Consider the following 23,006-nt stretch of genomic DNA (forward strand, 5'->3'; position numbering starts at 1 on the left):
GCCAACTAGGTAGTGGCGAGGCCAGTAGCACGCCATCCCCCAAGATCAAGATCCCACGGTGGATGTTTTGCTCACCAAGAGTTATCGATCAATCAGAGGCTGGCAGCACCACTGGGGCGGGTGTGACTGCTACCAGAAGGATAGGCATCGGAGTTCCAGGATCGCAGTCACCCAGGCCACAGCTAAGTAATGTGGGGGGAGGGGTGTCTCAGGATTTTCAGTCACTCAATCAGGGCTCCAGTGCCTTTGAGCAAGGGACCCCACCCCCTTGAGGTGATAAACAAGTTTACCTTTTGTGCATGCCACATGGTGACAGGCCTGGCTGCAGCTGGTTGATACCAACAGCCCTCAAGTGGTCATTAATTGGTCATTTAAGGTTTCAATTGGCAGCGGAGCAGTTGCCCAGGGGCCTTCCCATCTAGAACTTAACTCATGTGGAGGCGGGAAGGTTCCAATACATCACGATCCTTGCTACGTACATGCCTTTCCTATCTCCAAGCTTATCACCTGTGAGAGCACAGTATTCTACCCAGTGTGTCTGAAATCCAGTAGTTTATATAAAGCAACATTAATATAAAAAGATGAGGAGAACATTCGACATGGAATTGCAGAAAATGGCATTCATCTAGGAGGTGGCAAGGTATTTAAGAATTTGAAGAAAATTAGTTTATAGATGGGGCAGAAGTAAACAACGAGAGAACATGCGAGGGACATTATCAGAGGGAGGAGTGGAAACTATTTGTCAAGTATGACTCAGTTGGGAGTAATCTCACCTCTGAGACAGAGGTTGTGAGTTCAAACTCCACTCCAAAATTGAGCACAGAGATCTAGGTTCAATCGGTGCAGTGCAGAGGGAGTGTTGCACTGTCATTTCAAAATATTCAGTCTTGTTTTCAAATCTCTTTGTGGCCTTACTCCTTCCTATCCTTGTAATCTCCTCCACTCCAACAGCCCTCCGAGATATCTGCTTTCATATCTAATTATGGCCTCTTGAGAACGCCCAATTTTAACTGCACCAGTTCATGTTCATGCCTTGGGCTACCTGGTCCTCAGCTCTGGAATTCTCCCCTCATCTCTCCATCTTCCTGGTTCTCTCTCTTCATTTAAGATTCTCCTTAAAACCTATCCCCTTGGCTAAGCTGCTGGCCATCTGCCCGAATATTAGCTTACATGGTTTTGTACTCAATTTTAATTCAAAACATTCCTACAGTTTTTATGCAGGTTCACTGTTGTGTGAGGTAAACATTAAAATACAGCCAACCAAATAACACACACCTCTGTCACATTCCTCACATTTAGAAGGATATCATAAATATTTTACGCTCAAGTGAAAATATGGACGCTGCGGAGGAGGATAGAAAGGGAAAATAGAAAAGGTTGTGGGTGGGGAGAATACACAGCTAAAAATAAGTTTTCAGGAAATAGGATCTAAGCTGAAGGAGTATAGGGAGGATGTTCCAGAAAGCTGAGCCATTTGGGTGGATGTTCGTTGTGGGATCTGAACCCCAAATTTGGCTTCATTTCTAGTCTCGATCTCGTGCCATTCAGTGCCTGTTGTCCAACACATTTGAACAGCTAGTCATTTAGCAGCCAGTGTCCAGGCTCACTGGCCAAGTAAGGATGTTGGGCAGTCTCCCAAGACTGGAGATGCAGTAATGGCATATTGGCAGTCATATCATCAGAGGTGAGAGTTGCTGATATGGGTATGAGAGAGAGAGAGACAGTGCCTCAAGTTGATGGCCTCCAGAAGTGGGGGTTGGCGCCTAACTGCCAACTAGAAAACTTGAGTTGGTGCCTGCACAGTAGCATTAAAAAGATCTTTGACAAAGGGTCATCTGGACTCAAAACGTCAGCTCTTTTCTTTCCCTATAGATGCTGTCAGACCGGCTGAGATTTTCCAGCATTTTCTCTTTGGTTTCAGATTCCAGCATCTGCAGTAATTTGCTTTTATTTTTATCAAAAATATCTTAATTGGCTACTTGTCACTTATGGGCGAGAAGCTGTCATCTCGCCACCCTCAAACCCCTTTCCCCACCCAATTTAACACGTTTAAAAATGGCCCTCAGGTAAATTGCAGCCTGTCAGCCTCTGCTCCTGCTTTCACGGAAGTTTCAAGATTTGGTCCACAGTACCGAAATGAGCAGCCACCAATAATACAGCAAAGTATTTGAATGGACCTACCTTGTATTAAGTTGATCTTTTCTCTACACCTTGCTATAACTGTAACATTATATTCTGCAGTCTCTCCTTCCCTCCTTAAGTACGGTATGCATTATTTGTACAGCATGCAAGAAACAATACTTTTCACTTTATACTAATACATGTGAAAATAATAAATCAAATCAAATCAAATCCAAGTTAACAGGAAACGAGACATAACCCAGTCTAAAAGAATTAAAGTGTGCGCGGGGAATACAGAGTTGGAGGAGGTCATAAAAATGTGTGACAAAACCATGGAGGAATTTAAAAGTGGGTGCAACAATTTTGCACTCAACTCGCTAGAGCGCAAGAAACCATTGAAACGTAGAAATAATGGCGATGGCCGATTTGAAGGTGTTATTTATGAAGGTCATAAATATTTGAGACATTTCCAATCCAACATGTTTAAGTTTAATCTAACTATTCCCAACTTGGAATTCCACCTCAGAAAAGCAAAATATACCTAATTTCACTCTAAAAATCAATTGAATGTCAAGTTTCTATGCATCGGTCATTTAGATATTTGAGTCTAACTAATTTGAAGTGTGTAACCAATGCACATTTTATGTAAAGGAAAATGGCATAAATGGATGATAATTGGGACATCAAATTAAAACAAAACACAAATCTATTGAAGTGGATTGAAACTTTTGAAGAAAAAAAACCACAAAATATAATCTGTGAAATCCATGACTGGATTGAAGGGGACCAAAACAAATTAATTCCTTACTCTGTACTTCAGGATCTGCTGTTCCCTGGGCAGTTTGATAATACTCGTTGCACAAAGCAGTCAGTGCTGAGATGACAGCTTCCTGAAACTAAAAACACATGGGTTACCATTATTTCCCAGCAATTATATTTAAGCAATTTAATTTTTGCAAACAAAGTAACAAACATAGTGCTTCTGAGCCGGCAGAACGAGGATAGTGGGGGGCAAAACAAAATATAACCAGTAACATGTACATAAAATCAGCACAAAACATAATTGTGCTTCATATTACATAAACTGGAACTGGATATTTTAAGACTTAATTTTCCACCATTCAAATTTGCAATGTGTCACTCAGTTGCATAGTCAACTTCTACATTATGGCATATACCAAAATAAGATGCAATACCTTGATTTTCTGTTTTGCGGTGCTTGTAAAGTGGTGTATGCTTTTCAGACTGTCATCAATAAGCCACTGCCACTCACCTAATAGAAATAAATGTTTTTTTCAACAAACAACCATCTTGAGGGAGACAAATTGCGACTTAAAAAGTACGATGATAATCAAGATTTTCTGTCCCTTAAAAGTATCACCTATCAATATTTTACAGGTTGGAACTTCAAATGCAGCAAGTACATACAGCACAAGACAAGTTCAAATTGTGTACATTGTTTCCTTCAGTTAAAGGACAAAACATTTTATTCTGAGGGGTGAATAATCATCTAAGCTGAAGAAATGCTCAGCATTTGGGTAGGGTGAACAGTTATTTACTGCAAAAATCATTAAAGAAGGACTTCCGGTGACGGGGATGCGCTGAGTAGTTACACATCAAGTGGCTCTCCTCCAGAACAGAGAAAAATAGACACGTTGGACTGAAATTAGCCTGACAATTTGGACTCATTCAGCTCCTCAACTAAAAAGACAAAGAAGAGTAGTGTGCAAGCAAACAGTAGCTCGAGAGGCCGCAGGAAAGCCAGAAACAGTGAAAAAGGGCAAGAGCAGTAAGCGAGCGAGCCGGCAGACCTACGAGGCGAGGGGTCCCCGCTGACTTGGACGACGGGCTCCCCCACCTCCCTCCCCTCTCCCCCGACTGAGGGGAAGGAAGGGTAAGGCAGGGCTTACCTACCATTCCTGCTACAGGACGAGGATGGCGGCAATTTTGATAAGCAAGAGGAAGGAGTTCACGGCGACAAAGACGTTTCAGACCGAGGGAGACAGTACGTCATGGTCAATGGTGTCCTAGACGGAGCACCGATAGTCCTGGTAAACCTGTTTGCCCCCAACTGGGATGACATGGAGATTGTAAAAAAAAGAACAAAAGAGAAAATGCGAGAAAATCTCAGCAGGTCTGGCAGCATCTGACAGGAGAGAAAAGAGCTAACATTTCCAGTCCAGGTGATCCTTTGTCAAAAAAGACCATGCTGAAAATCCCCAACATAAATACAAACACTGACTGAAGGAACTGGTAATGTTCATGGAGCAGGTGGGGGCAGTGTACCCATGGCAGTTTCTGCACCCAGGTGAGAACGAGTTCCTGTTCTTCTCACCAGTACATAAGGTCGACACCCGCATAGACTTCTTTGAAGTGGGGATATCGGTGTTTCCAGAAATAGTCAGGGCAGAATACTCAGTGATCGTAATCTCCGACCAAGCTCTACTTTACATGGGTGTGAGGTTGGAGACAGGCCGTGCCCAACACCCCACATGGTGGTTGGATACGACCCTCCTGGCCAACAAGGTCTTCTGCCACAGCAAGGTAGCATAGTGATTAGCACAATTGCTTCACAGCTCTCAGGTCCCAGGTTCGATTCCCAGCTTGGGTCACTGTCTGTGCGGAGTCTGCACGTTCTCCCCGTGTGTGCGTGGGTTTCCTCCGGGTGCTCTGGTTTCCTCCCACAGTCCAAAGATGTGCAGGCTAGGTGGACTGGCCATGCTAAATTGCCCTTACTGTTGGATAGGGTTACTGGGTTATGGGGATAGGGTGGAGGTGTGCGGTTGGGAAGGGTGCTCTATCCAAGAGCCGGTGCAGACTCAATGGGCCGAATGGCCTCCTTCTGCACTGTGAAATCTATGAAAATATCACTGGACTTAGGTGAGTACGTTACTAACAACCGGAATGGGGAAATCTCACCTTCCGGGAGGCACGAAAGGCGGTGATTAGGCACATAGAGAAAGGGGACAGAGGGCGGCGAGGCAACAACTGATCGACTCCATCCTGGAAGTCGACAGAAGATACTCCGAGGTCCCAACCGTACTGCTTCTGGCAGAGGAAAAAGCACGGGGGATCTATTATGAGCACGGAGAGAAGGCTAGCCGCATGCTGGCTCATCAGCTGAGAAAACAGGCAGCCACAAGGGAAATAACACAGGCGAAGGACAGTAGAGGCGGACTGGTAGCCGAACCAAAAGAGGTTAATGAATTGTTTGAGGCCTTCTACCGAGGACTACAGTATACATCTCCAAGCCCCCCAACGGAGACTCGGGGATGAAACAGTTCCTTCACGGACTGGATATGCCAGTCATGGGGCACACTAGACAGGGAGAGCTGGAAGCACCAACGGAACTAGGAGAGGTCATGGAGAGCATCAACACCATGCAGGCGGGGCGCAGGGACCGGACGGACTTCTACAAAAATTATGCATCGGCTCTCAACCCACACCTGCAGGAGATGTTCGCAGACTCGCTAGCGAGGGGCACCCTGCCCCCAACGCTAATACAAGCCACCATATCACTGACACCTAAAAAGGACAAAGATACAACAGAATGCAGATCTTACCGACCCATTTCGCTGCTCAATGTGGAAGAGAAAATACTTGTAAAAGTCCTGGCCAAGAGACTGGAGAGCTGTGTACCAGAGGTGGTCGCAGAGGACCAGACAGGCTTGAAGGGTAGACAGCTAACTGCGAGCATCAGATATATTGACCCCACCTGGGGAGAGAACATCAGAGGTGAACATCTACCTCGATGCAGAGAAGGCCTTTGACAGAGTCGAGGGGAAGTACCTCATTGAAGTACTGGAGTGGCTTGGACAAGGGACAGGGTCCACCTCGTGGATGAAAGTCCTGTACAATGCCCCAAGGCGAATGTTCAGACCAACACCACCAGCTCTGAATACTCGCACAGAGGCATCAAGCAGGAATGCCCACTGTTCCCGCTCTGTTCGCCCTGGCAATTGAGCCACTGGTGATCGCCCTGCGAGACACGAGAGGCTGGAAGGGAATCTGAAGAGGACACAGAGAGCATGGAGTCTCACTCTATGTGGATGATCTGCTCCTCTAAATCTCAGACCCGCAAAGCGGAATGAACAAAATCACGAAGCTTCTAGGAGAGTTCGGAGCCTTCTCGGGCTACAAACTCAACCTGGGCAAAAGTGGAGTTTCCCAGTGAACCTGAGAGGGGGAGGGGCAGAACTGGAGTGATTACCATTTAAACAGCCCAAAATAAATTCCTCTACCTGGGCATCCAGATAGCCCACAACTGGACACAGATCCTCAAATCGAATCTGATCAGTCTGGCAGAGGAAATTAAAAAGGGCCTACAGTGATTGGGTGCACTCCCCCTTTCCCTGGCGGGGAGGGTACAGACGATCAAGATGACCGTACTGCCCAGGTTCCTCTTCCTGTTCAGATCCATACAGCTCTTCACCCCCAAGGCCTTTTTCTAAACAGTAGACAAAATGATTGTGTGTGTGTATGTATGTATGTACGCGCGCCAGCAAAATATTCAACCAGCCCAGTGGGAGAAGCAACACTAAGAACCTGGAACCAGATGAGGCAATACTTCGGTCTAACCAAGATGTCCACCATGCCCTGCCTGCGACAACCACAAGTTTCCACCAGCCATGCTTGATGCCACCTTTAAGAGGTGGAGACAGGACGGGGGAACATTAGCGGTTAGGGACTTTTACACAGGGGACAGACGAGTGACCGTAGAAGAGCTGACGGAGAGACTGGAACTACCGAACAGACAGGAAATCAGCATTTGCAAATCAAAAACTTTGTCCGCAAGGAGACAACGAGGAACCCTTGGGCCCTGAGACCCAAGAGACACAATGTTGGAGGAGAAACTGGACACGGACAATCTGGGAAAGGGGAACTGTGGGGACATATATGGCCGACTTTTAGAAAGGATACCCTCCACCCACTGGACGGAACAAGGGAGAAATGGAAGAGTTAGGGACGGAAGTAGAGTGGAGAGTCTCGAGCGAAGCCCTGAACAGAGCCAATGGCACCTCCTCCTCCACAAGGCTAATCCTCATGCAACTCTCAGCTCTAAGTGGTGCACAGAGCACACCTGACAAGAACCCAAGTGAGCAGGTTCTTCCCAGAGGTGGAGGACAAATGTGAACAGTGCGAGTGAGGCCCTGCCAACCATGGCGAAATGTTCTGCCTATGTCCCAGACTGGTTGAGTTCTGGACAGCCTTCTTCGAGGCAATGTCCAACGTTGTGGGGGTGAGGGTCGAGTTGTGCCGAGAGTGACAGTCTTCAGGGTATCGGACCAGCCAGAACTTCATATGGGGAAGAAGGCCGATGCCCTTGCCTTTGCTTCCCTAATCGCCTGCCGGAGAATCCTGCTTGGCTGGCGATCAGCAGCACCACTCACAGATGCAGATGGCTGGCAGACCTATCGGAATTTCTCCACCTGGAGAAGATCAAGTACACCATCCGAAGATGGCATCCATAAAGTGTGGAGCCATTCATCAACCTGTTCCACAAAATGTTCGGTCAACAACTGATAGCTGATAGAACGGGGGTGGGTGGGGGGAGAGACTGGAGGGAACACCAAGGAGAAGCCCAAAGAGAGACTGACACGGGCATCAGATGGCCCAACACAAAACCACAAAGACAAACACCAAACAAACCACCCATGGTGAAAGAAAGGGCCTAGGATAAGACCCAGAAACAGCAGACGAGGGGAAGTAGAGGAGTGTGCGTGCGTGTGTGTGTGGGGGGGGGGGGGGGGGGGGGGGGGGGAAGCAAAAGTAGCGTGCCAAAAAGGGACAACATGTAAGCTGTTACCGTCTCATCTATTTTTCTGTACAGTCTAAAAATGCAACCTTTAATAAAAATTTATTTTTTTAAATCATTAAAGGAGGAACTAAAAAGCAAATTAAATTTTTCCTTCACTTTAACTACTGAGTTTGATTTCCATATATTTCTGTTAGACCATAAGGTATAGAGCAGAATTCGGCTCATTAAGGTTGCTCGCCATTCGATCATGGCTGATATGTTCCTCATCTTCATGTCTTCTCCCCATAACCCTGATCCCTGTTAAAATCATTTGCAAGAACAGAAAATGTTCACGGCTACAAATAAAAATATAACTGAAGCTCAATATTCAGATTAGCTGATTTCTTCCTTTCATTATTAATCAAGTCAGTACGTGTATCAAGTGGGACTATATTTGTCTCAACTGCCTCACTAATATTACCAAAATGAAAGAAGTAAACTTACCAAGTGAGGAAAAATATGCTGCATTATTGCATCAATGCTGGATATGCACTCAATAGAAATGATACATTTCAAAATACTACATTTAAAAAATGACACCTCCAATCTATTCTGAATAACTGTTTCATTTTTTGGTTCTTTTTGCCCCCCCCCCCCAGATGAATTGGTTCTAATAAGAGCATAGGCAGTCTCACAAAATATGAAAGCCAGCTCAAAGTATTTTTAAAAATTCCTCCTCCTATTCATTTTTTCCAATTAAGGGGCAATTTAGCGTGGCCAATCCACCTACCCTGCACATCTTTGGCTTGTGGGGGCCGAAACCCACGCAAACACTGGGAGAACAGACTTCTGGTGGCGGCGGGTAAGAGGAAGCTTTGATTTTTCAGAGCTTTGGTGCCCCGTCCCAGGAACATCAAAGGAAGGTGTAGAGAAGAGAGATGCCCAAATCTCAAAGAAAAATGGCAGTGAAAAAGGGGGCTAATGAAGTTCTGCCGGTGTGTGGAAAGGTCAGCTCAGGAACTGGAAGGAAGGCTGAGGCTAGGGCGCTGGGTGAGGCCGCACTGCTCACGGCAGAAAGGATGACCGAGGCGATGGCCGTGGAATTTGAAAAACAGTTCCGAAAACACATGGAAGCGATGAGGAAGGAGAGGGGGCGGTATTGAAAGTGCTGGTGGAGGAGGCGATTGCCCCGGTGAGGGTGGTGGTATCGAGTGCAGCGGCTGAGGTGCGGGAGCAGGGCGAGGCACTGAAGGAAGTGGAAGAGGCACGAGCGCAACACAGTGATCAACTCATCTCGATGGGGATGGAGCTGCGGAGGGTGATAGAGACCAACAAGGGTCTGCGAGCCAAAATGGAAGACCTGGAAAACAGATAAAAATGGCAGAATCTGAGCATCGTGGGTCTGCCCGAAGGGGTGGAAGGCCCAAGGCCGAAGGAGTATTTTGGCACGATGTTGGCGGAGCTATTGGTGGAGGGGAATGATCCCTCTCCAAAGGAACTGGATCAGGCTCATACCAAAGGTGAGTGAGCTGCCAAGAGTGGTGACTATTTGTTTCTGCAGGTATTGCGTGAAGGAGAAGGTCCTGTGCTGGGCAAAGCAGAAGCGGAAGGTGCAGTGGGCTGGAGTTGGTATACGCATATACCAGGACTTTACGGTGGAGTTGGCGAGGAGGCGAGCGGCCTTCAGCCAAGTGAACACGACACTGTATAACAGCAAGGTGCGGTGCGGCATAGTGTATCCAGCTAAGCTGAGAGTGATCTACAAATCCAAAGACTTTTACTTTGAGGCAGTGGAAGCGGTGGAGGTATTTGCGAAGGCATAAGGGCTGTGGCGGAATTGAGAAATGGGACTGAGGACTGGTCTTGTACTGAGGATAGGGGGTTGGTAGAGTATGTAGCTGTATGCAGGTTTATCTTTTCACGGCATGTTGTATGTACTAAATGAGTCGACGCTGTCTATTTGGACAAGCTAAGAGTTGTGACGTTCCTTTGCAATGATGGTTCTTTGGGGCTTGTGGGTTTGTGTGTTAAAGGGGATTTTTTTGTTTTTCCTGGGACGGGGCAGGGGGGAGAGGAGACCCGAGCGGGGGCCTCCACACTGCCTAGTTTAAGCCGGGCAGTGAACGGGAATGAGGTGGGGGGAGGGGCTCCAGCCATCAGAGCCTGGTAGAACAGGTTTCGATGAGCCTAGCCGGGGTGAAAGGTTGGGGGAAGGGACCGATACTTGGTGAGATATTTTCGAGAGGAAGTGGAGGGGAGGAGTCTGGGAGGGGGGTTTACAATTCATGGGTGTCATTCATTGTACAATTTCGGGGATTGGATGGCCTTGAATATTAGCCCGGGGGGGGATTGGACTATATATGTTAATGGTGACCATGGGCGATTCCGGATTCCTTTCTGGGTTTTTTAAAATTTGATGCTTATATTGTCATGCGGGCTGTTGTGTGGGGGTTGGTGGGAAGATGGGATTGTTGTTGTTGATAAGGGGTTTGACATTGTATCCGTTACTGTTTGCTGGTGGGGGTAAATTTTGAAGAAAATGTGAAAAAGGAGAATTAAAAACATTTTAAAAAAAACACGGGGAGAACATGCAAACTCCACACGGACAGTGACCCAGAGAGGCGATCAAACCTGGCATCGCGGCACCATGAGGCAGTAGTGCTAACCACTGCGTCACCATGCTAGTGACCCAGAGAGGCGATCAAACCTGGGATCTCGGCACCGTGAGGTAGTAGTGCTAACCACTGCGTCATCATGCTGCCCCCCCCCCCCTCCCCCCTCCTATTCTTCCAGATGTTTTTTTGATTTCAAGGGCCGACACAGTCCCAGAGCTGCTCTCCTCTTTGAGAGCTGACTGGGGTTTATATAACCCGAGGGTCACCACACACCTCAGGCAAGGGGCAAGGTTGAGAAAGTAGGGCCTTCATGAATAACTTCAGCCAGTGCGGGAATTGAACCTGCGCTGGTGGTGTCGCTTCGCATTACAAACCAGGGTGTCCAGCCAACCGACATCATTGCTAAACTCAATCAACCAACCAGATAATTAAAATGGAGAATTCGAGACCAGCAACATACTATGCAACTCCAGTGAATTATCTTTGATCCTCTAAGTACACCCCCTTAATCTGTAGTTATGGAATTTGATTCTGGGAGTTTTTCTGTTTCTAAAATTCCTTGACGTGTCATCCATTTTGCACATTTACCATTACACTCACTACTGGCCTCATCTTTAATAGCAACCAGTAATATTGTACAACTGGAAGTTTCAAATAAAACATGACAGCTTACCAATTATGGAGTCATTCTTCAAAGGCATTTTTGACAGTGACATTTTTTCTATGAAACAGCAAACTGTCAAAAATTGGGAAAAATAATTTCTGCAGTTAATGATAATTTCCCAATTGATGTAGTTTCAAATCTATTGATCAACATTTATGAATAAATGGAACATTTTACCAATGGTTAATCCCAAAACAAAGCAATACAACATTCAGTTTTTACTTTAAAATAAATAAGAGATTTTTGATTAACCATAACATACAGATCAGGATGCACGAAATAGGGCAAGAAACAGTTAATGCTGCCTGATCCATCCAGATATGGTGCAGCCCATATTCACCATTCGTCCCAACTCCAACCAAGTCACAGAATCTTCAAGGTGAAGTCAAAATAAATGAAAACACCGAAGTACATTTTAGGAAAACTTTAGGGCCAGCAGTTGCAGCGTTAGAAAAATTAAAAGTAATCTTATTTAATTAAATTCAGCAAGATTTCACAGAATTATTCAATCATATATATTCTCTCTGCTTTTAAGCACCAACTTCCTGCACTGTCAAAACATTTGTGGACCTACGCTCCCAGGTCCCTGCATTCCCTTTAAAATCGTACCGCTTATTTGATATTACTTAGTCACATTCTTCCTATCAAAACATATCGCTTCACACTTCTCTTCATTGAATTTAATCTGTCATGTGTATGCCTATTTCACTATCTTTCTTTATCTTCTTGAAGTAGGTTACTATCCTGCTCACATTTCTGAGTTTCATGTTATCTGCAGGCTTCTAAATTATGTGCTGTACAATGTATATCCAAGTCCAGATCATTAATCTAAATAAAGAAGAACAGAGGTGCTCATACTGATCCCAGGGGACTTGTGTATATTGCTTCCAGCCTGATAACAATTGTTCACTGCTACCCTTGGTTCAAACATGGACAAAAGAGCTGAATGCAGGAGAGAGTGACTGCCCTTGATATCAAGGAGCCCGAGCTAAATTGTTGGTTGGAGATCAATCATCTCAACTCCAGTACATCACTGCAGGAGTTCCTCAGGCTAGGGTCCCAGACCCAACCATCTTCAGCTGCTTCATCAATGACCTCCCTTCCATCATATAAGGTCAGAAGTGGGATGTTTGCAGATAACTGTACAATGTTCAGCACAATTTGTGACTCCTCAGATAATGAAGCAGTCCACATCCAAATGCAGCAAGAGCTGGATAATATCCAGGCCTGAGTTGACAAATGGTAAGTTACATTCGCGCCACACAAGAGCCAGGCAATGACCATCGCCGACAAGAGAGGATCAAACCACTGCCCCATGACATTCAATGGCATCACCATCGCTGAATCCCCCACAATCAACATCCTGGGGTTACCATTGATCAGAAACTGAGCTGGACTAGCCATATTAATATTGTGGCTACCAGGACAGGTCAAAAATTAGGAATCCTATGGTGAGTAAGGCACCTCCTGACCCCCCAAAGCCTGTCCACCATATGCAAGGCACAAGTCACGCATGTAATGAAATACTCTACACTTGTCTGGATGTGTGCAGCTCCAACAACACTGAAGAAGCTCGACACCATCCAGGACAAAGCAGCCCGCTTGATTGCTCCCCCTTCCACAAACATTCAAACCCTCCACCACCGACAAACAGTGGCAGCCGTGTGTACCATCTACAAGATGCACTGCAGTAACTCACCAAGGTTCCTTAAACAACACCTTCCAAACCCATGACCACTACCATCTAGAAGGACAAGAGCTGCAGATACCTGGGAAGCCCACCACCTGGAGGTTCCCCTCCAAGTCACTCTCCACCCTGACTTGGAAATATATCCCGTTCCTTCACTGTTGCTGGGACAAAATGCTGGAACTCCCACCCTAACAGCACACTGGGTGTACCTACACCGCAAGGACTGCAGCGGTTCAAGAAGGCAATTCATCACCACTTTTAGAGGGGCAACTAGGGTTGGGAAATAAATGCTGGCTTAACCAGCGAACATTAGACTAGACAACGTAGGAGCAAAAAGTAGGCCATTTGGTCCATTGGGTCTGCTTCACCTTCAATTAGATCATGACTGATCTGATGTGATACCCTTCAACTCCACTTTCCCGCATTATCCCCATACCTCTCGATTCCCTTACTGATTAAAAATCTGTCCACCTCAGCCTTGAACACACCTAATGATCCAGGCTCTACAGTAATAATTTCACAGATTCACTGCTCTCAGAGAAGAAATTTCTCATCATCTCTGTCATAAATGGGCGATCCCCGCTCTGGTCCTAGACTCTCAAGCAAACAGTCAGCTTAACATTAATCTGGGGCAAATTTATGGAAGAATATGAGTTGGGAAATGACAGCCAGCAGCTAGGGGAAACAAACTCTCATGAATTACCCTGTCAAGCTCCTGAGAATCCTATATGTCTCAATAAGGTCACCTCTCATTCTTCTAAACTCCAATGAGTTAAAGCCCAATCTCTCCTCATAAGAAAATCCCTCCATACCTGGGATCAACCTAGTAAACCTTCTCTGGACTGCCTCCAATGCCAGTATATCCTTCCTTAGACAAGGGGACCAAAACCGGTCGCAGTATTCCGGTCACAGTATTCCAGGTGGGGTCTAACTAGAGCCTTTTAAAGGATCCCCAACTCCCTCTGTGCTGCAGCTATCTGCAGTCTTTCTCCATTTCTATAATACTCAACTCCTTTATTCTTCCCACCAAAGTTTATAACTGCATATTTTCCTGCATTATATTCCATCGGCCAAGTTTCTACCCAATCACACAACTTGTTTATATCCTTCTGCAGACTATATGTCATCCTCGCCACTTGCCTTCCTACCTATTTTTAGGTCATCTGGAAAATTGGCAATCATACATTCACTTCCCTCATTCAAGTCATTAATATATACTGTAAATAATTGTGGTCCCTGCACTGATGTCTGTGGCACTCCACTAGTTATAGGTTACCAGGCTGAAAATGCCTCTCCTATCCCAATTCTTTTGTCTTCTATTAGTTAAACAATCCTCTATCCATGCTAATGTACTACCCCCAATACCATGGGCTCTTATCTTAATAAGTAGCCTTCTGTGAGGTATCTTATCGAATGTGTTTGGAAGTCCATACATGAAACAATCAAACTACCCTCATCAACCATCTCCTTTACTTTGAAGAACTCAAATCAATTTAATTAAATATGGTTCACATTCAACAAATTTGTGCTGCTGGCTGTCATCACAAACACATATCCTTCCATGATTTTGCCCCCAGATTAATGTTGCTAAAAGATCCTTCCCCGACCATCGACATTAGCTGACTGGTTGCCAGGTCTAGCCTGCTATTTTTTTTTTCAACAGGGTATAATATTTCCAATGTTCCAGGCTTCAATCCTCCAGTGTGTTCAATCTCTCCATGCTTTCACTTCCAGTCTTGACGACATATACTTTGATAAATTTATTTACTGTATTTTTTATTCCTTTGCAAGCTATGGGCATCGCTGGCTAGGCCAGCATTTATTGGCCATCTCAAAGTGCCCGAGAGGAGTTGGTTGTGAGCCACCTTCTTGCACCACTGCAGTCCATGTGGGGTAGTTCCATCCATAGTGCTATTAGGGAGGGAGTTGCAGAAATTTGACCGAGCGACAGTGAAGGAGCGATGATAAAGTTCCAAGTCAGGATGGCGTGTGACTTGGAGGGATCTTGCAGATGGTGGTGTTCACTTGTATCTGCTGCTCTTGTCCTTCTCGATGGTAGAGATTGCGGGTTTGGCCAGATTGTCAAAGGAGCCTTGGTGAGTTAATGCAGTGCGTTTTGCAGATAGTACACACTGCTGCTAAAGTCCATTGGAGTAAATGTTGAAAGTGGTGTATGAGGTGACAATCAAGCTGCCTGCTTTGTCCTGGACGATGTCAAGCTTCTCGAGTGTTGTTTCAGCTGCATAGATCCAGACAACTGGGGAGTATTCCATCACACTCCAGACTTGTGCCTTGTAAATGGTGGACAGGCTCTGGGGAACCAGGTGAGTTACTGACTGCAAAATTCTAGTATCTGGAATAGTATTCATATGGCTTGTGCAGTTCAATTTCTGGTCAATGGTCACTCCCAGTATGTTGACAGTGGGGGAATTCTGTGATGGCAGTGCCATTGAATGTCATGAGGAAATTATTTGATTGTCTCTTGTTGGAGATGGTAATTGCCTGGCACTTATGTTACTTGTCTCTTGTCAGCCCAAGCCTGAATATTGTGCAGGTCTTGTTGCATATGGACACTGTTTGCTTCGATGTTTGGCGCGGCTCATAACAAAAATAGATTGGTTTTGCAGGAGCTATTTAATATTTAAAATATAATTGATTGCAAATGAATTATTTGCATAAGAATTTATTTTTTCTCTAACAAGTAAACAACATTAGATACCCTGCTGCATTAGTGTATTGGGCAAAATGTCTTCCCTGCCAAATTCACAAAATCAAACAAACCTTTGAAACCATAACTCCCTTTCAAATATTTGACCTAAAAATATTTTGTGGTGACTGACAGGGGTACAGTAGGTTGGAACGGTATTTTATGTATCAGGTTGCAGCAGTCAATGTATTTTGAAATAATCTTACAAAAATGGAACAAGACTTAACTACAATTAACAGACAAGAAAATGGTTGTGGATTTATTTTTCAGATGATCGCATTTAAAATGACAAAATCGACAGTGGTCACTTTACTCCCCGAATAAGGTGACAAGTTCCATAAATAAATTCAGGCTTTGACTGAATATTTAAAATATATATATATTTTACATTTGAACAAGAGATCCTCAATGATATTTTAGCCTCAAATTTTCACTGTTTCACTTTGTGGGGAAGGAGCTTTCCTGATGAAGAATACACCAGAACAGGACTTTCCTATATTTCAATGATCACTCCTTCATTCTGAGTGAGATACCAAGGTGTTGTCAGTACAAACACAAACACAGCCGATAGCAACATTTTTACTTCAGAATAGGCTACACTCGAGTGGAGTTAAAAATATTGCCTACTCTTCATTGGTTCTAGAACACTTTCAAAAAATCCAAGATCGCAAAAGGTGCGATAGGGTTGTAAGAAAGGCATTGGATATTGGATATTAGGATACTAGGCTCACTTTCTCAATGATCAGGTGGCAGATGCATACTTAAATGGAATAAAGTTATTGCCTTTTACAATTATCAAACTATTATAAACAAACTACGACAAATAAGGAAGTTTGTATTTTGATATATAGGTTGGAATTCTCTGGCCATTGGAATTCTTTTTTCCTCCTGGCAGCGCACCCCTGCCCATGGGTTTCTCGGTGCGTGGGGTGGCTTCAATGGGAAATCCCATTGGCAAGCAGTGGGAATAGAGAATCCTGCCGCCAGGTTGGAATAGAGAATCCTGTCCTCAGAAATAATGGGGAGGGAATTGAAGAATCTGACCCATAATATACGAAAATTAATTGATATCTTATTCTCTATATCAAGTAGCAAATAGTTGAATGTGAATTGCTGGTTAGAATACAATTTTGAGGTTCTGATTATATAAAAATGAAAAGGTGTAAGGGAGTAACTTTTTCAACGTACCTGCTGGTCTCATAAATGCTCCACCAAACCCTCTATAGAAAACAAATAAAAAGGTAATTGAGTTCTTAATCATGGAATCATATTAAAAAAAACGGTTTACCATTTTATATTCCCAGCTCTTTTTGTTGCCCCAGAATTGTAAATAATCTGTTGATTCCCAATGTCCATAAGTGTCTGTAGACATAGACTTATGGTCTGTACCCAAGTTGCACTGCAATCAATCTTAACGCTGACTTTTATCTGGAAGCATAGCTCAGTTCTACTGATGCACAGTATACAATTTTTCAAGATGTTCTCATCCAATCCAGACTCAGTGGGCAAAGTTACCTGGGCAAGCAGTTCTCAACTATTAGTTAAAAACCCTGTATGACATTATTATTTTTAAAGTTGGCCTGAATGAGACAGCTGTCAGCCAGGGTGATACATGTACAGCCTTTCCAATAGGTCTATATCAGTCAAGGCAATGTGCCAGGAACACGTCAGGAACAATAATGACTGAAGAAATAGCAGAAGTATCTCATTTAGCAGCAGGTAGGGTGGACAGGGTACCTGAATCTTAACCTTCTGTCACAAAAACCCTACAGATAGCCAACATATTTAATTTTTACAGTGGCAATGCACCTAAAATAACTCATACATTCAGGTTAAATCAGTACACACAATTTACCAAAGATTAAGGCTATTGGCAGCATAGGTGCCACCAGGACGAAACATTAGAGACAGAAGCATTAGGAGAGAAAATTAGTGTTAGGGGTGCAAATATGAGGTAGTCTAGGTTTGGCGTTTATGGACATAAAAACTGCATATCGCGTGGCAAATAAGGTTGGCGAACTGCGACACAAATCCCACATGGGTCTATGATGTAGCAGCAATAACAGAAACCCAATTCAAAGAAGGGGAGGATTGAGAACTTAATATTCCTGTCCACAAGTTATTCGGAAAGAATATGGTGGTTTGGAATCAAAAGTTGGTAAGCAAAACAGTAATTGACTAATGGAAGGTATTCAAAAATGAGATGGTTCAAGAAAATGATGAGGGGCAAAGAAAGGGAATTTAAAGATAGACAGATGATGAAAAATATAAAGATTAAAATGAAGCAGAAAAATATCGTATAAATGGAAGGTTGGTTGATAATACAGTAAAGAAAAACAAACACAAAGCAGAGCAGAGACCAAAAAGGGAATAAATGAGGCAGCATCTGTGGGAGAGAAACAAAGTTAAAGTTTTGAGTCCGTATAACTCTTGGGTTCACTGATGCTGTCAGAGCTGCTGAGTTTTTCCAGCATTTCATATTTTATTTTATTATATTATGTAAAAGACTTGCAGTACAACTGTTCTTGAAGGCAGCAGGACAAATTGAGCAGGTAATTAAAATATTTAAAGGATCCTTAGCTTTATTACGAAAGACAGAGTACAAAAGCAAGGAAGCTATGCTGAAGCTTTATCAAAGACTGGGTAGGCCACAGCTTGAGCACTGTGTGTATTTCACTGTGGGCATCTCTTTAGGAAGAATGCCAAGAGGAGATTTACTGGAATGGGACCAGAAAAGAGGGACTTCGATAATGTGGAAAGACTGAAGAAACTGGGACCGTTCAAGGTGAAGAGGAGATTTGGCTGAGGTGGTCAAAACATGAACAGTTTAGATGGAGTAAATAAGAAGATATAGTTTTCAGTGACAGAAGAGTGTCAGAAACCAGACGACACAGACATAAAGTTATTGGCTAAAGAACAAGAGGTGACATGAGGAAAATAAATTTTACATAGCAAGCTGTTGTAACCTGGAATGGACTGCCTGATGGAATAGTGTTGCAGTTTCTATATTAACATTTAAAAAGAACGTGGATATATACTTCAAGTTTCTATGGCTACGGGAAATAGTCGTAGTGCGGAGCAAATGGGACTGCTCAATCAAACAATTAATAGATGTACAATGGTTTCATTCTGTGCAGTGTCATTCCACGATTCTATATTATGTATTAGCCGAGCTTAGGGGTTTTAAGATATTTTTGTAAAAAAAATTAGCAGGTACAATTGATTATTATTTTCAACCATCAGAAAAAACTTGTTGAGACACAACCTTGTCGAGCTGAGGCCATCAAACGTTCTAGAGAAGGTATTTGCTCATGGCTGAATATCACCTCAAAAAAGGAAATTTTCTATGCCATAAAAATACTTCAACAAACATAACATCAAACTGAAACAGTTAAAATCAGAACTATAAATACTAAAGATCTGGAAACATGCAGGTGAAAAGAAGTAGAAGAGCTACTTCATGAAATTTCTCCTTAAATCTAACGTGAGTTTTCATCATTTTTTTGGGGGGGGGGGGGGGGGGGAATGTGAACAGAAGCTGAACCAGAATGAAAGATGATGCTTCTGATTATTCTGCCTTCACCGGATTTTGCATTAGATTGTTACAAATCGACAATAAACAGAAAAATAACTGTAAAAATAAACACTGGAAAGCCAGAATCTTACATTTTTTACAAGTCATATATGCTGTATTTGGATGCGCAAGTGACAGGGGACAACATTGATAAAGTGCAAGGTCAGACAGTCTAATCAGTTCAGTAGGACTTAAATAATAATGAAGTCTGTGGACAGAAAAAATACGGTTTCATTTTCAAATTATCCATTTTTTTCCCCATAAATTGAAATGGTGTTCACTGTTCAGAACAAATAACACTAGTAATTACAACTGCCATAACAATTAAATAAGTCAGAATGAATGCAGAGAAGTTTTAAAAACAATATGCTTACCTGTATAACTGGCAGTTATAAAGCTGAAAGAAATAACTGCCATTAGGCATATACAAATTGTATCCATGTGCGCGTTCGTATTACAACTGAAGAACAGATTGGCCAGTTTAACATTGGCATACATTTGATAAAAAATTGTTTGACACACCAAATCTAATCAGCGAAGAAATCAAATATAAAGACTTCACAAAATCAATTGCAGGGTTTGCTTATTACTATGTAAATAGCAATGAGCAAGAAGACATGTTGTGCTGGATGCTTCTTACGACAGTAAAAAGAAACAAGGAATGATCATATTGGTGGAGTTTTCCCAATATGAATACAGGCAGCATTTCCAACTACACAGCAACTTCACTCATATGGATCTCTTTCTAAGGCAGTTGAGGATGACTTGCTTCCACACAAAAATTGGTTTTCAAGTGACTAAGTCCAATGTGCGCTTTCCTGCCCCAGTTCATGAACCTCATTTTTAGGGGCAGAAAATGCCTGTGCGTTCTTTTAATGTGGGGTGGCCGTTGCACACCAGCAACCACATGGGCTAGATGCAACAAGGCCTTGGTCCAGTGTCAAGGGATCTTAAGATGACTGGAGATCAGACTCCGATATATGGGCCTATGACATACAAGCACAAATACTCCTACTGTCGCCTCCTTTCTCCTTCCCACAGAACCTCTCTCCCTGCGATTCAAAAAGTGCAATGGTGACAGCTCTCCTCACCAAAATCTTGCTCTTTATACCCCATTCACCTTGAAGTCTCGCTCTTCATACCCCACTTTTCTTGCTGACATCTCGCTCTTTATACCATGCTCTCCTCATTGAGATCCTGCTGATCATCTGGTGAGTATTGCTACCGTTGCAGCGAGGAGAGCGGGGCATAAAGAGCAATAGGGATCATGCAAAAGTAAGTGGGACCTGAGAGTTTCATTGCCAAATTCACTGAAATCAACATAACCATTATTTCCATTGGTAGATAATAAAACCCAAACCTAAACGGTGTTGCTTACTAACATAGCCTCAACTGGTGTCTTTCCTCAAGGCTTATTTCAGAAGTGCTGCACCATATTGTAATGGGTAGCAGGCCTGCACCTGCAATTCCTTACAGATGGTTCCTGATTTCAATCATCCTCCCGTGGATACTTGGTATGTGAATATAAGCAACTTGGGGAGGTGGGGGGGAAATTATGTGTTAGGTACACTGGTCTAACACTGGCTGCAACTGGATGCAGCTTTAACCAAAAGATACTCCAGACCTTGAAGTTAGTTCAATCTGATTTAATGAACCAGTAGCACAGTTAGAACAGTTCTCTATGAGTTTGACTCTCTGCTAACCAAAGTGTGGTTACTCTGTCTGACTGAACCAGACTAGCTCTTAGCCACGTGCTGGAGGTGTGATACTGTAAATACACCCTGACTCACTCTGTAGATGTTCATCAGTGGAAAGAGGCGGAGTGTGAGTGCCTCGTGCCTTTTATAGTGAGATACCACCCCGAGTGTCCTGCCTGCTCATTGGTCATGTCCTGTTCTCTGTGTTTATTAGCTGCTTGTCTGTATATCATTATCTGCATGTCTGCATATCATGACATCTCCCCTTTTTGTAATGTTTTGTTGGCACATGGGAACGTACTTACATGTGGTGGGATATAGTAACATATTTACAAGCGGTAGCATATGTGAACATATTTACATGTGAAGACAGCTGTCTAATGTGAGAAAACAGAACATAGCAAACAAAAAAAATGTTCATAAATCCAGTCTCTGGGGCTTGCGTCTGATCCTTGTTGACCGCCGGAGAGGTGGTGGTGGGGACGACGGCGCCTTGACAGGTGGGATGGAAGCCTGACTGGTGGCCTCGTAGTTCGAGGTATCAGGAGGTGGCAAAACAACGGACGCAAATGGAGAAGAAAGCAGTTGCAGGCAGGCAACTTTGCTCAGTGCCCGTCTGTTTCGTTGCACAACAGAACCATCAGCCATACGTACAACATACGATCGAACAACGACAGCTGGAGCAGACCAGCCACCATCCGGTATCTTGATCCTGACAGTGTCTGCCGGGGATAACACAAGCAAATCGGTGGCATGAGCATCATAGCCCTGCTTTTGCTGGTTTCGGAGCTGCTGCACTGGGAGGTGAGCCAAATTGGGCAAGTGTATGGCGAGAAGTGTCGTCCCTGTTCATCAGGAGTTGAGCCGGCGACATGCCAGTGGACAGTGGGGTCGCCCTGTACGCAAGCAGAGCGAGGTAGATGTCAGAAGCAGAATACGCGGCCTTGCAGATGAGCTGTTTCACAATGTGCACCCCTTTTTCAACTTTCCCATTGGACTGCGGATAGTGTGGGCTGGAAGTGACATGTTTGAAATGTTATGACTTGGCAAACATAGACCACTCGTGGCTGTTGAAGCACGGGCCATTGACACGCATGACAGTGAGTGGGATACCATGCCTGGAGAATGCCTCCTTACAGGCCTTGATGATGGTCTGAGATGTGAGGTCAGAGCTTCACGACTTTGGGGTAATTGGAGAAATAGTCAATAATCAACACGTGGTCACAACCATTCGCATGAAAAAGGTCAATGCCAACCTTGGACCATGGGGAGGTCTCGATTTTATGCTGCTGGAGCGCCTCCTTGCTCTGCACTGGCTGGAACGGTCGACAAGTCGCACAGTTGAGGACCATGTTCGAGATGTCCTGGCTAATACCGGGCCAGTAGACAGCCTGTCTGGCTCTGCGTCTGCACTTCTCGACGCCCAGGTGTCCCTCATGGATTTGGCGGAGCACCAAGCTCTGGAGACTGAGTGGAATGACAATCCGGTCCAGCTTGAGGAGGATACCATCAATCACCGTCAGGTCGTCCTTTATACTGTAAAATTGAGGGCACTGCCCTTTCTGCCAGCCATTGGCGAGGTGGTGCATGACACACTGCAAGAGGGGGTCTTTGGCCGTCTCCTCGCGGATACGAACCACCTTCTCATCAGACGCCAGGAGGATGCTACCACACAGCTGCACCTGTGATTCAATCTGCCGGATGATTTCCAGCGGTTCACTAGGCAATGTGATGGAGCAGGACAATGCATCAGCGATGTTGAGCTCCTTGCCAGGTATGTACACTAAGTCAAAGTAGTACCTTCTGAGTCTGAGGAGGATGCGCTGCAACCGAGGCGTCATGTCGTTCAGGTCCTTGTGGGTAATGTGGACCAGAGGCCTATGATCCGTCTCGACAGTGAACGTCGGCAGACCGTAGACATAGTCGTGAAACTTGAGGCTGCCAGTGAAAAGACCCAGACATTCCTTCTCCATTTGCGCATACCTTGTTTCGGTGGGCGTCATGGCCCTCGATGCATAGGCTACCGGTGCCCAGGGTGAAGTGTCATCGCATTGAAGCAGCACCACACCGATGCCATCCTGGCTCGCATCTATGGAGATCTGTGTCTCCCTGTCTGGGTCGAAAAATGCCAAGACAGGTGCAGTGGTGAGCTTGGCATTCAGCTCCAACCACTCTGCCTGATGTGCTGCCTTCCACTCAAA

General features: G+C 44.4%; 1 protein-coding gene across 1 annotated transcript in view; it reads right to left on the reverse strand.

Moving 5' to 3' along the window:
* Positions 1-23,006, reverse strand: part of tbcd (tubulin folding cofactor D) — a 345,114-nt gene that overhangs the window by 115,986 nt on the left and 206,122 nt on the right. The window contains exons 22-26 of the mRNA XM_038777737.1: positions 19,483-19,505; positions 16,723-16,754; positions 11,147-11,209; positions 3,318-3,394; positions 2,930-3,017 (exon numbers count right to left, since the gene is read on the reverse strand). Of these exons, the coding sequence (XP_038633665.1) occupies positions 2,930-3,017; positions 3,318-3,394; positions 11,147-11,209; positions 16,723-16,754; positions 19,483-19,505 (283 nt within the window). The remainder of the gene's footprint in view (positions 1-2,929; positions 3,018-3,317; positions 3,395-11,146; positions 11,210-16,722; positions 16,755-19,482; positions 19,506-23,006) is intronic.

The sequence above is a fragment of the Scyliorhinus canicula genome, chromosome 18 (genome assembly GCF_902713615.1).
Source record: "Scyliorhinus canicula chromosome 18, sScyCan1.1, whole genome shotgun sequence".
Lineage (NCBI taxonomy): Eukaryota > Metazoa > Chordata > Chondrichthyes > Carcharhiniformes > Scyliorhinidae > Scyliorhinus > Scyliorhinus canicula.